General features: G+C 38.3%; 1 protein-coding gene across 5 annotated transcripts in view; it reads right to left on the bottom strand.

Moving 5' to 3' along the window:
• Positions 1-14,757, bottom strand: part of LOC6052069 (solute carrier family 12 member 4) — a 567,840-nt gene that overhangs the window by 311,374 nt on the left and 241,709 nt on the right. For 2 of the 5 annotated variants that reach the window (XM_038253586.1, XM_038253583.1), the window contains exon 2: positions 12,657-13,170. The exons of the other annotated variants lie outside the window; for them this stretch is intronic. In XM_038253586.1, the coding sequence (XP_038109514.1) occupies positions 12,657-12,789 (133 nt within the window). In that variant the 5' untranslated portion in view covers positions 12,790-13,170. The remainder of the gene's footprint in view (positions 1-12,656; positions 13,171-14,757) is intronic. 5 annotated transcript variants of the gene reach the window in all.

Genomic DNA, 14,757 nt, shown 5'->3' with positions numbered 1-14,757 from the left:
GCATAGCTTCAGTGAGTATGGTAGACTACTTTGCTGATGTGTTGGGCTGTTCTGGGACATCCAAGGACTCCTGGAGTTAAGATCTGTGGATCTACCGCCGTAACAAGCTAGAAGTCGGTGGTTTTGAACCCCGAACATATCCGCATAGCTTCAGTGAGTATGGTAGACTACTTTGCTGATGTGTTGGGATATTCTGGGACATTCAAGGACTCCTGGAGTTAAGATCTGTGGGTCTACCGCTGTAACAAGCTATAGGTCGATGGTTTTGACCCCGGAACATATCCGCATAGCTTCAGTGAGTATGGTAGACTACTTTGCTGATGTGTTGGGATGTTCTGTGACATCCAGGACTCCCTGGAGTTAAGATCTGTGGATCTACCGCCGTAACGGGCTAGAAGTCGGTGGTTTTGAACCCGGAACATATCCGTATAGCTTCAGTGAGTATGGTAGACTACTTTGCTGATGTGTTGGGATGTTTGGGACATCCAAGGACTCCTGTTTCTACCGCCGTAACAGCAGAGGTCGATGGTTTGACCTCGAATATCCGCATAGCTTCAGTGAGTATGGTAGATACTTTGATGTTTTGATTCTGGGAGATCTGTGGATCTACCGCCGTAACAGCTAAAGTCGGTGGTTTTGAACCCGAACATATCCGCATAGTGAGTATGGTAGACTATGCTGATGTGTTGGGATATTCTGGGACAAGGACCCTGTTAAGATCTGGGTCTCCGCCGCAACATAGGTCGATGGTTTTGACCCGAACACCGCAAGCTTCAGTGAGTATGGTAGACTACTGATGGGATGTTCTGTGACATCCGGATTCCTGAGTTAAGATCTGTGGATCTACCGCCGTAACGCTAGAAGTCGGTGGTTTTGAACCCGAACCCGTATAGCTTCAGTGAGTATGGTAGACTACTTTGTTGATGTGTTGGGATGGGACATCCAAGGACTCCTGAAGTTAAGATCTGGGTCTACCGCCGTAACGCAAGAGGTCGATGGATCTGAACATATCCGCATAGCTTCAGTGAGAATTGTAGACTACTTTGCTGATGTGTTGGGATGTTATGGGACATCCAAGGAATACCTGGAGTTAAGATCTGTGGGTCTAGTATCGTAACAAGCAAGAGGTCGACGGTTATGGACCCCGGAACAAATCCGCATAGCTTCAGTGGGTACGGTAGACTAGTTTGCTGATATGTTGAGATGTTCTGGACCATCCAAGGACTTCCTGGAGTTAAGATCTGTGGGTCAATCGACGTAAAACGCAAGAGGTCGACGTTTGGGAAATACTCGCAGAGCTTCAGTGAGTATGATAGACTTCTTTGCTGTTATGTGAACATCCCATTCCAGTAAGTTCTTGTTACAGCCGTAGACCCTCGTGTTATAACTCAATGGGGTTCTTGGAAGACCTAAGACAGTCCAATACATTAGCAAAGTAGTCAACCATACTCACTAAAGTTATGCGGGTTTGTCCCAAGGTCAAAAACCGTTGACCTCTTGCTTGTTACGGCGGTAGACTCATAAATCTTTACTCCAAGGAGTCCTTGGATATCCCATAACATCCCAACACATCAGCAAACTAGTCTACCATACTCATTGAAGCTATGCGGATATGTCCGGGTTCAAACCCGTAGACCTCTTGCTTGTTACGGCGGTAGATTCACAGATATTAACTCTAGGGACTCCTTGATGACCCAGCACATCCAAACACATCCCAACACCCCAGTAAAGTAGTCCACCATACTCACTGAAGCTATACAGGTATTTTCCGCGTTCAAAAACCGTCGACCTCTTGTTTACGTCGGTAGATTCACAGATCTTAACTCTAGGGACTCTTTGATGATTGACATCCAAACACATCCCAACACCCCAGCAAAGTAGTCTACCATACTCGCTGAAGCTATGCGGATATGTTCCGGGGTCAAAACCATCGACCTCTAGCCTGTTACGGCGGTAGACCCACAGATCTTAACTCCAGGAGTTTGGATGTCCCAGAACAGCCCAACACATCAGCAAAGTAGTCTACCATACTCACTGAAGCTATGCGGATATGTTCCGGGGTCAAAAACCATCGACCTCTAGCCTGTTACGGCGGTAGACCCACAGATCTTAACTCCAGGGAGTCCTTGGATGTCCCAAAACAGCCCAACACATCAGCAAAGTAGTCTACCATACTCACTGAAGCTATGCGGATATGTTCCGGGGTCAAAAACCGTCGACCTCTTGCTTCTTACGTCGGTAGATTCACAGATCTTAACTCTAGGGACTCCTTGGATGACCCAGGACATCCAAACACATCCCAACACCCCAGCAAAGTAGTCTACCATACTCGCTGAAGCTATGCGGATATGTTCCGGGGTCAAAAACCATCGACCTTTAGCCTGTTACGGCGGTAGACCCACAGATCTTAACTCCAGGGAGTCCTTGGATGTCCCAGAACAGCCCAACACATCAGCAAAGTAGTTTACCATACTCACTGAAGCTATGCGGATATGTTCCGGGGTCAAAACCATCGACCTCTAGCCTGTTACGGCGGTAGACCCACAGATCTTAACTCCAGGAGTCCTTGGATGTCCCAGAACAGCCCAACACATCAGCAAAGTAGTCTACCATACTCACTGAAGCTATGCGGATATGTTCCGGGGTCAAAACCATCGACCTCTAGCCTGTTACGGCGGTAGACCCACAGATCTTAACTCCAGGAGTCCTTGGATGTCCCAGAACAGCCCAACACATCAGCAAAGTAGTCTACCATACTCACTGAAGCTATGCGGATATGTTCCGGGGTCCATAACCGTCGACCTCTTGCTTGTTACGGCGGTAGACCCACAGATCTTAACTCCAGGGAGTTCTTGGATGACCCAGATCATCCCAATAAGTTCTTACAACACTTCACTGTAGCCTACCTCACTCACTAAAGTAGTCTGGGTAGGATCCGTAGTCAATATCTTGATGTTTCGATTTGTTTTTTGGTAAACCTCTTGCTCAAAATTTCCACAAGTTTCGGATGGACTAGAACATCCCAGGTGTTCCAAAACTATGCTTACATGTTTCAATATCATAACTAAATAACATACATTTGATACATTTTGAAAACTCTCTGAAAAATTACGAATTCCCAAAGATTCTTAATTTAAGTCATATTCTCATTTTAAGTCATGGACATTCTTTTTTTAAGTCATGACTTAAAAAAAGTTGCGTAAATCGAGAATCGTTTAAAAAAAGGTGACTTAAAAAAAGAATATGGTGTATACGTTTGCGAAAAATTTTTGCTTCGTTTATCTTTTATTAAGTTTTTTTTTCTACGCCGTCGCCGTCGTCGTCGTCCAAGATCTTCCGCTTGGTTGTGCTTTTTTTCGAGAAGATTTTTTCGTTGCCACGTTGGAACCACAAAGCTAGCCACCTTGTGAGCGAGAGAGCCCCGTGGGTAAAATAGGAAAACTTTTCTAATTTCAGTTAATCGAGAAAGGCTCTATCTCATCATGGAAGATTCTTCGTGCATTTTTTTGTTGTGTTATCCCCTCCGGAAGGGCGATATCCGAGCTGTCCAGATTAGATATTTTTTCCTGCAAGCAGTGGGTTGTCAACGTAATTTATGAGATTTTTCTTCATCGTTTGGTGTGGGAGTTGAAACGGGATTTGTTTTGAGTGATTTCAGGTTCGTCTTCTAATTTTAAAGTTTTTACTGAATATTTTGAAGATGATGTATGAAAGGAACTGGGTGAATTACAACTCTGGGACTGTATGCATCACAAGTCATCGTAAATCTGATTAGGATGCAGCAACTTCATCAACATTCTTCGAATTTCAATTCACTAAACAACCTGTAAACCTGCATCGCAAACAGAACCCGATACCGAAGCTGCTGCAAACTTGCCGGCATAAATTACAATTTTAATGCAATTAACGTACCGTACACACAACCCCAAAAACACGCCATAACGTCTAATTCCATTTGCAGAGTGCACTTGCATCCAACTAGTCTGATTCCACTGAAAATCTGACTCTGTTTGGGGAGTTGCACAACAACTCGGCAAAGCTGCACCACGTGCGTTGTGTAATCTCTCCAAATGCACCATGCGACCCGGCGCCCAGTACCTGATTCAAGTCATTATTCCCTGTTATAGCTGCAAATTGGCACAGCAACGACGACACTGACGAAGGACATGTCAGTGGAGTAGTCCCTGTACCAATTATTCCTGATTTCCTGGTACTGGAAGGACTCAGGACCAGAGGGGAATTCCCTCACATAACGAATCAAGTCATTTCATCGAATGGTCTTTTCACCGACGAATTCCTGAAATAAAACTCTTCGGGTATCCTTGCAAGTCTTAGTGTTTTCATTGAACTAGTTGGTTACATAAAATTACATGTGAATTTAGAAAAAGAGATAAACACGTTTTCGGTGAAATGATCCATTCGATTGAATCACAACTTCGATTAAATGACCCATGTTTGGTGAAATGACCCAATGGGTAAATATGTCTAAAATACTTACAGAACAAGCGATCCGTTAAAAGAAATTTAATGAATAATTTCAAACCAAGTTTCGTACAATCGATCTTTCGACGAAATGACCCACAACCCCCAAATCAACCATATTTTTCCCACGACCATGCGACGATGAGTGGGTATCGCCGTCTAGGTTACCGCGGTCCGGGAGCCCTTAGGATGGACATGTGTCGCCCCCCATCATCGCATAGAGCGGTTGCCACGTGCAGCTGCACGTGGAAATGGATAAGGGGTGCACCGCCGCCGACGACGAAGCTGCTGATGATGCAAATGATGACCATTAGCGTGAGGGGACCGATGATGGTTTACAGGACCGGTGGAAGCTTTGGGTAAACTGAGATTAGACGCTCTGGATGGTGCGCATTCGATAATTGAAGTTTCAGCGCGCTGGTCTTTGATGTGACGTTGAAGGGGAATTAATTTGTGCTGGGAGTGAAGCTGCGGTGCTGATCTGGGCTTTGATGATTTTGAAGCACACTTGTGGAGATATGTGATTAAAAAAATTCGTTTTTTTATGTTCAAAATTAAAGTACAAAGCATCGCATGAAGTCCTTTTTTCAAAAACAACATTATTTCACTCAATGAAGAGTTCTAGAAAATTAAAAAAAATAATTAATGAATGATTAGTTGAAAGCTGATAGAAACTTGCACCAATTTATTGATTCTTTTGGTCATACTTAATGTTTCGGTTTTGAACAATTCCTTAATTGTAGATATTTGATAGAATTGTGTTATCGCTTTTTTGTTGATAGTTACTCCTTTTTTTACAGCATAACTAAATAATTTTTAACCGTGATTTTCCTTAATAATCAAAAATGCTGAACACTTTCCTTCAAATTGACTAGGAATCCAGGTTACAAGGACATTGAGCAATTCCAGTTCAAAACAGGATTTTTTCTGGTACTTTTGTACCCGACCCTCTCCGATTTCAATGAAACTTTGTAGACATGTTATCCTAGACCTTTTTTTTTTTTTAATTTATATTTATTCAAATTTCTTTTCCATGTACATTCATTCAGTTAAAATATTATTGAGTGTCCAATCACAAACGATGACTTTTCACCTCAATTTTAAATACTAGCAACTTTCATTTATTCATGAAATATTGTAGCTTTCGCTATTCAGTGATTTCAAATGTAGGAGGTCCTACATGTACAAAAGGGAAAAGGGATACCTTAAAACTAACTTATAAACTATATAAAGAGCGGATCAATGCAGCTGAAGACTGCAATGATTTTTGTCGAAATGCATCAATTATCTTATTGGACATAACATCCAAAGTGTCAACTTCGGCTAATTGATGAAGTTCACTGGTGCTGAACCAGGGAGGAAGTTTCAGAATCATTTTCAGAATTTTGTTCTGAATCCTCTGAAGTTTTTTCTTCCTGGTTAAGCAACAGCTTGTCCAGATCGGCACAGCATAAAGCATGGCAGGTCTGAAAATTTGTTTATAAATTAACAGTTTATTCTTGAGACAAAGTCTAGAATTCCTGTTTATAAGTGGATACAAACATTTAATATATTTGTTACATTTAACCTGGATACTTTCAATGTGATCCTTGTAAGTAAGGTTTTTGTCAAAACCAAGTCCAAGATATTTCACTTGATCCTCCCACTTTAAATTTACCTCATTCATCTTTATAATGTGATGACTTTTGGTTTAAGAAAATCAGCCCTTGGTTTGTGAGGGAAAATAATAAGTTGAGTTTTTGCAGCATTTGGAGTAATTTTCCATTCTTTCAAATAAGAATTGAAAATATCCAAGCTTTTTTGTAATCTTCTTGTGATGACACGAAGGCTTCTGCCTTTGGCGGAGATGCTTGTGTCATCAGCAAAAAGTGATTTCTGACATCCTGGGGGCAAATCAGGCAAGTCAGAAGTAAAAATATTGTATAAAATTGGACCCAAAATGCTTCCTTGAGGGACGCCAGCACGTACAGGTAGTTGATCAGATTTGCTATTCTGATAACATACCTGCAGAGTACGATCCGTCAAATAATTTTGAATAATTTTCACGATATAAATCGGAAAATTAAACCTTTTCAATTTCGCAATCAAACCTTTATGCCAAACACTGTCAAATGCTTTTTCTATGTCTAGAAGAGCAGCGCCAGTAGAATAGCCCTCAGATTTGTTGCTTCGAATTAAATTTGAAACTCTCAACAACTGATGAGTAGTTGAATGCCCAAGGCGAAATCCAAACTGCTCATCAGCGAAAATTGAATTTTCATTAATGTGCGTCATCATTCTATTAAGAATTATTCTTTCGAATAATTTACTAATAGATGAAAGCAAACTAATGGGCCGATAGCTTGAGGCTTCAGCAGGATTTTTATCCGGTTTCAAAATCGGAATTACTTTGGCATTTTTCCAACTACTGGGAAAATATGCCAAATCAAAACATTTGTTGAAAATTTTGACCAAGCAACTTAAAGTTGCTTCTGGTAATTTTTAATTAAAATGTAAAAATGCCATCCTCACCAGGGGCTTTCATATTTTTAAATTTTTTGATAATAGATTTTATTTCATTCAGATCCGTATTAAAAACTTCATCTGATGAAAATTCTTGTTCAACAATATTCTGAAATTCTATTGAAATTTGATTTTCAATAGGACTCAAAACATTCAAGTTGAAATTATGAGCACTCTCAAACTGCTGAGCAAGTTTTGAGCTTTTCCCCATTAGTTAATAGAATATTATCACCATCTTTTAAAGAAGGGATGGGTTTTGAGGTTTCTTAAGAACCTTTGAAAGTTTCCAAAAAGGTTTGGAATAAGGTTTAATTTGTTCGACATCTCTTGCGAACTTTTCATTTCGCAGGAGAGTGAATCTGTGGTCAATAACCTTTTGCAAATCTTTTGAATTCGCTTCAGTGCAGGATCACGAGAACGTTGATACTGTCTTCGGCGAACATTTTTCAGACGAATCAGAAGCTGAAGATCGTCATCAATAATGGGAGAATCAAATTTGACTTGGACTTTAGGAATAGCAATATTCCTAGCATCCAAAATTGCATTAGTTAAAGATTCCAAGGCTGAATCAATATCAGCTTTGGTTTCTAAAACAAAATCATGATTTAAATTATTCTCAATATGATGCTGATACCTGTCCCAATTAGCTTTGTGGTAATTAAACACAGAACTATTGGGTCTGGTAACTGCTTCATGAGAAAGTGAAAAAGTTACTGGAAGGTGATCAGAATCAAAATCAGCATGAGTCACTAAAGGACCACAATACTGACTTTGATTTGTCAAACCAAATCAATTGTTGATGGATTTCTAACAGAAGAAAAGCAAGTTGGCCCATTCGGGTATAAAACCGAATAAAGACCAGAAGTGCAATCTCTGAACAGAATTTTACCATTGGAATTTACTTTTGAATTATTCCAAGATTGGTGTTTGGCATTAAAATCACCGATGATCAAAAATCGAGATCTATGCCGAGTAAGTTTATTCAAATCCCCTTTGAAATAATTTTTATTTTCCCCAGTGCATTGGAATGGCAAATATGCAGCTGCAATCATAATTTTCCCAAAAGAAGTTTCAAGTTCAATGCCCAAACTTTCAATAACTTTTAACTTAAAGTCACGTAACGTGCTATAAGTCATACTACGGTGGATAACTATTGCAACTCCACCGCCATTTCGATTCATTCGGTTATTAGTTATAACTTTATAATCTGGATCACTTTTCAAATAAGTGCCAGTTTTTAAAAATGTTTCGGTTATAACAGCAACATGCACGTTATGAACTCGTAAAAGTTGAAAAATTCATTTTCTTTCGCTTTTAAAGAGCGAGCATTAAAATTCATAATATTGATGGAATTACTTAGATCCATGATTAAACTTCAGGGTAAGAACAACATCATTCGCAAATTTTAATCCAATCTGGATTGCTTCCATCATGGATGTAGCATTACTCATTGTTTGAATCAAACCAAACAGTGAGTTTTGCAAAAAAGTCATTTTTTCAAACGTAACATCGCCGAGATCAGAAGATCCCAAAGCGTTGCCAGCAGAAAAATTTCCAAATGAGATTTGAGGTACCTGCCCAATTTCAGAAAGAAACGACGTTAGCATAAGAAATGCCATTGTTGTTACCTAACTTTTCCACAGTAGAGGTATTTCTAGAATTGTTCGAGTGAGACAGCACGAACGTTTGATTTAAAGATGCAGGTACAACCTGACTTTGAGAAAATTTCGGTTTGGATTTCGGCTGATGCTTAGCACGAGAATCCAAAACCTTTTTCTGATGGGGCAATCCCAGAAATTTGATTTGTGATTTCCACCACAATTTGCACATTTAAATTGGGTGACTTCTTTCACGGGACAATTGTCCTTGTCGTGAGAAGAATCCCCGCAAACCATGCATTTTGGAACCATGGCGCAATGATCAGTACCGTGACCGAATGCCTGGCAACGCCGGCACTGGGTCAGATTCTGGCCATTACCGCCATGTTTCTTAAAATGCTCCCACTTTACCCGTACATGGAACAAAAACTGAACTTTGTCCAAAAGTTTCAATTGTTGATTTCATTTCTGTTGAAATGAATCAGATAAAATTGTGAAGTCAAACCAAAGCGAGAAATATTCCCGTTTGATTTTTTCTTCATTGGTATTACTTGGGATGGGGCAAAGCCAAGCAACACCTTAAGTTCGTTTTTGATCTCATCCACCGACAAGTCGTTGGAGAGACCTTTCAAGACCGCCTTGAATGGACGAGCATTCTTGGTCTCATACGTGTAGAAATTGTGTTTGTGGTTTTTAAATAACCAACAAAAGTTTGGTGATCTTGTAAAGATTCCGTCAACAAGCGACATTCTCCTCTTCGACAAGCTGGAACGAAACTTTCAAATTGCAAGTTTCCTTGCAATTCTTCAGTTGCGTTCGAAAGCTGGCCAAATCGGAGACGGAAGTCACTACAATTGGCGGAGCCTTTACTCGTTTCTCGACGGCAGAAGGCTCAGTACGAGGAGAAGGTTCCTTGTCATCAGTTTCGGATAAAACACCGAAACTGTTTGTCAATGGAATTGGAGGATTGACCTCACATTCAGAATCAGAATCAGACCTCAGAAGAGGCTGTTTTCTTTTTCTGTTTCCGTTAGCCGGTTTAGCGTTCAAACGCTTCACCGACGTAACGACCAAATCTTCAGAAGATTTGCGTTTACCTTTGTTTTGACGCATTTTGCAAGCAAAGTTCTCTTAAAAGATGGCTTCGTTTGTAAAATACAGCAAAATTTCAGGTGGGGTTAGTCTTGAAAAGACTGTTTAGAATTTTGGAAAATAACTCAGGTAGTCTTTAAAAAGACTGTGAATTTTGTTTTGAAATAACTCTGAGCTTAGGTAGTAAAAAATACCGCAGCTCTAGTGTCCGTTCACCACGAAGGTTCGCAAGACACTGATTATCCTAGACCTAAATAAGCCATTTTGGTGTATATGGAGCCAATAGTAATCGAAAATAAAATTTGAGAAGGGCGTAAGGTATTTAAATGTTTTTGTATTTTGCAATTTAAAAATTACTGTACCTCGAAGCCGTTGCGTCATATCACAAAGTGGCCAAAAACAAACTTGTAGGAAATTGGACGAGCTTTCTGAAAAAAATACACTGAAACAAAAATACACGCCACTTATTTGAGTTTTTTATTTTGAAGTCTTAAACATAAATTTAAAGGTGATGTAACAATTTTTTTTCGTTTATTTTTTTTTTGTGAAAATAGCCTAAGATGTTACAAAAAGACTCACGAAAAATGCAGGATGAAGCAACTCACCCAAAAAAATACAAACATCATTTACTGAAACTGTTTTTTTTTTTTCAAAAGTGCTCTAAACTTCAAAATTTTCAAAAACCGAACTCGAAAGTTGATTCTCCAGACAATTTTACATAAAAGTCTCCATATTGACCATAGCCTTAAGTCAATTCCTTGTGAAGTTACAGTGGTTTTAAAAATAAAAATGTTGAAAAAAAGGTTTTTTTTATGGTTTTTGGCAATTTATGTATGTCAGACTTGATTTTTCAGGCTCGTCCAATTTCCCATAAGTTTGACTTTGACCAAATTTCAATTGGATGTATGGGCTTACAAATATGAGATAATTTTATTGCTCATAACTGAAAACATAATATTTTCTCAGTGTAGTATTGTAACCTGGATAGTAAATTACTTTAAATCATCAAAAAAAAAAAAAAAAACGAGTTATTTTGAAAAGTCGTCAAAGACAAACTTATGGGAAATTAGACGAGCTTTCCGGTAAAAATAATTTCGAGACTAAAAAATCAAGTCTGTCATATAGAAATTGCCAAAAACCATCAAAAAACCTATTTCTTTCAACATTTTTATTTTTAAGACCGCTGTAACTTCACCAGAATTGGACTTAGGCTAATGGTCAATATGAAGACTTTTATGTAAAATTATCTGGAGAATCGACTCTCGTGTTCGGGCTTTTGAAAATTTTGATTTTTTGAGTACTTTTGATAAAAACGGTTTCCATCGTGCCTTTTTCATGAATCTTTTTGTAACATCTTAGGCTATTTTCACAAAAATTTGAACAAAAAAAAAATCGTGGGCTCACCTTCAAATTTGACTTATAAACTTAAAAATCAAAAAATCTCATAAAAGTGGAGTGTTTTTTTCTTTCAGTGTATTTTTTTCGGAAAACCCGTCAAATTTCCTACAAGTTTGTCTTTGACCACTTTTTGATACGACGGCTTCGAGATACAGCAATATTTAAATAACGAAATACAAAAATATTTAAATACCTTACACCCTGTCGTTATCGAGTGAAACTGGCTCCATATACACAAAAATGGCTTATGGGTAATTCTTTACCAACTCGGGAAAGGTTGCCCCGACCCCTCTTCGATTTGCGCGAAACTTTTGTCCCTGATCACGAATCCGAGGTCCGTTTTTTGATATCTCGTGACGGAGGGGCGGTACGAGCCCTTCCATTTTTGGACATGCAAAAATAGAGGTGTTTTTCAATAATTTGCAGCCTGAAACGGGAAAGAAATTTGGTGTCAAAAAGACTTTTATGTAAAATTAGACGCCCGATTTGATGGCGTACTCAGAATTCCGAAAAAAAACGTATCTTTCATCGAAAAAAAAAAAACACTAATAAAGTTTTCAAAATTCTCCCATTTTCCGTTACTTGACTGTAAGAAATTTTGGAACATGTCATTTTATGGGTAATTTAATGTACTTTTCGAATCTACATTGATTCAGAAGGGTCATTGTTTCATCTAGAACAAAATTTTGCATTTTAAAACTTCGTGTTTTTTCTAACTTTGCAGAGTTATTTTTTAGAGTGTAACAGTGTTCAACAAAGTTGTAGAACATACAATTACAAAAAAATTTATCTGTAGACATAAGGGGTTTTCTTATAAATATCACGATTGATTGCGATTTTACGAAAAAAGTTTTTTTTAATAACTTTTCCAATATTTTTACTTGAAAAAACTAAAAAAGCAATAGTTAATGATAGAAGGTGGTAGAATAAGTCGAAAAGTCAGAAATAACCATAAACTAAACTAAAATTTTGTTGGGACAATATTCATTTGGGATTTTCATTATTATGAAAGTAATCTAAAAGCTTTGACTTATGATATCAAAAAACTTATTGAAATCTATCCAAATTCTTACTTCTGGTCAAACTTTGTTATGGGTAAAATTGCCCTTACCAAGTGTCTTAAAAATCTCAATTCTCAAATTTTCAATTGAATTTTATTTGATAAGTTTTGTTTTAGAGGCAGATAACATTCAATGGAAACCAATTAAATGATAGCATTCTCAAAAAGATTTTTCTTTAGCAAAAAAATGAAATATTCCATGCAACATCATTTCAATTTCCTCCAAGCCACATTGATATAGCCCACACCACTCACCCTTTATGGGGTTGTTCAAACATTTATGATAAACTGCTGCTCCATTAACCACCTGGCTCGACCCAGCAAGATAACACTAACTTATGGGAGCAAGAGGACACACACACACACATTTTTCGGACAATCCCCGTAAAGCTCCTAAAAGCTCCCAACCCTTAAATCACCCTCTTCCACAAAGAGATGCACTCTCCGTTCCATTTCGGGATCGGGTGATAAATTCCTCGATAAATAACCCCCGTCCTTCCTTCCTTCCATTCCAAGTAACTCACCTGCTTTGGCCGCCTTGTTCGGCGATGCACCTCCTCCTGCTCCAGACTTTAGCTGGGCAGCCGGGCTGGCCGTCTTGCTGGACGCCTTCTCCACGTCACCGCCCTTGGGGCCCTTGTCGCAGTCTTCCGCCATGGCCGACACGGGGGCGTTTGTTTTGGTAATTTTTGTTTGGGTTTTTAACCTCTTTTTGACACTTTTTTGTGATTTAAACTATTTTAAGTACAACCACTAATACACTAGACAGTGACTAAGTTAAATTTGTTGTGCGTTTCCGGAATTACACTAAAGTTACACCAAAGTCACACCTCCATGTCGTAATCCATTCCGCGAATATCTCTCTCCAGGTTATCAGCACACTACCACAACCAAAAAATAACCACTTCCCACGGTGGGATTTGAACCGCGGCCGTACTGTCTCGTCCACTAGCGCGACTCACTGGGCCAAAAACAACCGCCGAATTGCTCTTTTTTGCGCGCGCGCACACACACACACACTGACACTGACACACAAACCTAGAGGAGGGTGGTAGAAGGGAGTAAGCAAAACATCGCACCAATTCGTCCAAAAATCGTTAGAAAATTGAACACTTTCGTCTACTAGTTGGAAGACCGCGCGCCGATTCGCACTCGCAGATGAGTTGTTATTAATATCTGGTACCACCTCCTCCCTGCTGCAAGTGCCCTCGAAGAGTTTGTTTTTCGGCCGTCCCGCCGTCACACTACGTCACACCGACCGACTGTTTACTTGTTCTTTTTTTCTACCAGTTTGACACTTTTTGTCTCCACACTGCGGTGTCGATCGCCTGTCACACAGTAGCCCGTCAAATTAATCGATCGTAGAATACGTAGAAGCAGTTGAAATGGCAAGGTAAATTTTCTTGGAAAACTCCAAGGAAAGTCTTTATTTTGCAGAATTTATTCTAAGGCTATTTGAGTTAACACAATAAGTCAATAAATAAATATCAAGATATCACAAAAAAAAAATTATGTATTTGGTGACATCACTACATTCGATGGGAAAATAAGGATTCAACGGGCAAAATTGCATGAAAAACGTGTAGTAGGACAACTTCCGAATTTTGTTATGGTGCTACTGTTACACGTTTCTCTTGAAAGTTGAGCACTTTCAAATAAACATATCTTGAGCTTTAAAAAAATATGCGTTCTTTTTTCTACACATCCGTTATAAAACATAACACGATTTATTGCAATTTTAATGAAGATTTCTGAGATATCTTAGCATGACTGAATCCTGATAATTTGATTTTTGAAGGTTTGCTTATGCTGAGATTACTTTTACAATATTGTAATACTAAAAAATCACAAAAATAATCCTTAAAAGTTTGATTTTTTGAACACCCTTATCATGAATAACATAGTTAAAAGTTGTGTTTATTTTAGAGGGTAAAAATTTAAGAAGTAATCTTACTTCTGAGCAGTTCTCTACAAAATCGGTCTTTATTCATAAATTTTAATTTTTGTATTTTTTAATCCGACTAATACTTTTTTGGTGCCTTCGGTATGTCCAAAGAAGCCATTTTGCATCATTAGTTTGTCCATGTAATTTTCCATACAAATTTGGCAGCTGGCCATACAAAAGTGATGCATGAAAATTCAAAAATCTGTATATTTTGAAGGAATTTTTTGATCGATTTGGTGTCTTCGGCAAAGTTGGGCAAACATGGGCACTTATTTAATAAAATAAAAAACTGCGACTATTTTCAAAAAAGTCACCTAAAAATGGTCTTATCTTGAAAACGGTGCAATTTATCAAAAATTTACTGGAGTACTTTTTGATTGCAAATTCGATTTTACATCGAAAAATGAAGTTGAAAAATTTTGGGGACCAACATTTCGATTTTTTGAAAAAATCTGTATTGATTCAAAAAATCATAACTCAAAAATCATAAAAGTATGCATTTGATGTCCTCTAAAACATATCAAAAAATAAAAATAGTGTTTTTTGCAAATCAAGTTTTAGTGACAAAAAGTTAAATAAAAACTCACCAAAAAAAATTTTACCGTGTATCATTTTTTTCAGTGTAGTCCATATCCATACCTACAACTTTGCCGAAGACACCAAATCGATCAAAAAATTCC

The sequence above is a fragment of the Culex quinquefasciatus genome, chromosome 2, assembly GCF_015732765.1.
Source record: "Culex quinquefasciatus strain JHB chromosome 2, VPISU_Cqui_1.0_pri_paternal, whole genome shotgun sequence".
NCBI lineage: Eukaryota > Metazoa > Arthropoda > Insecta > Diptera > Culicidae > Culex > Culex quinquefasciatus.
Note: the sequence above shows the minus strand (reverse complement) of the source record. Positions and strands in the feature narration are given on the sequence as shown.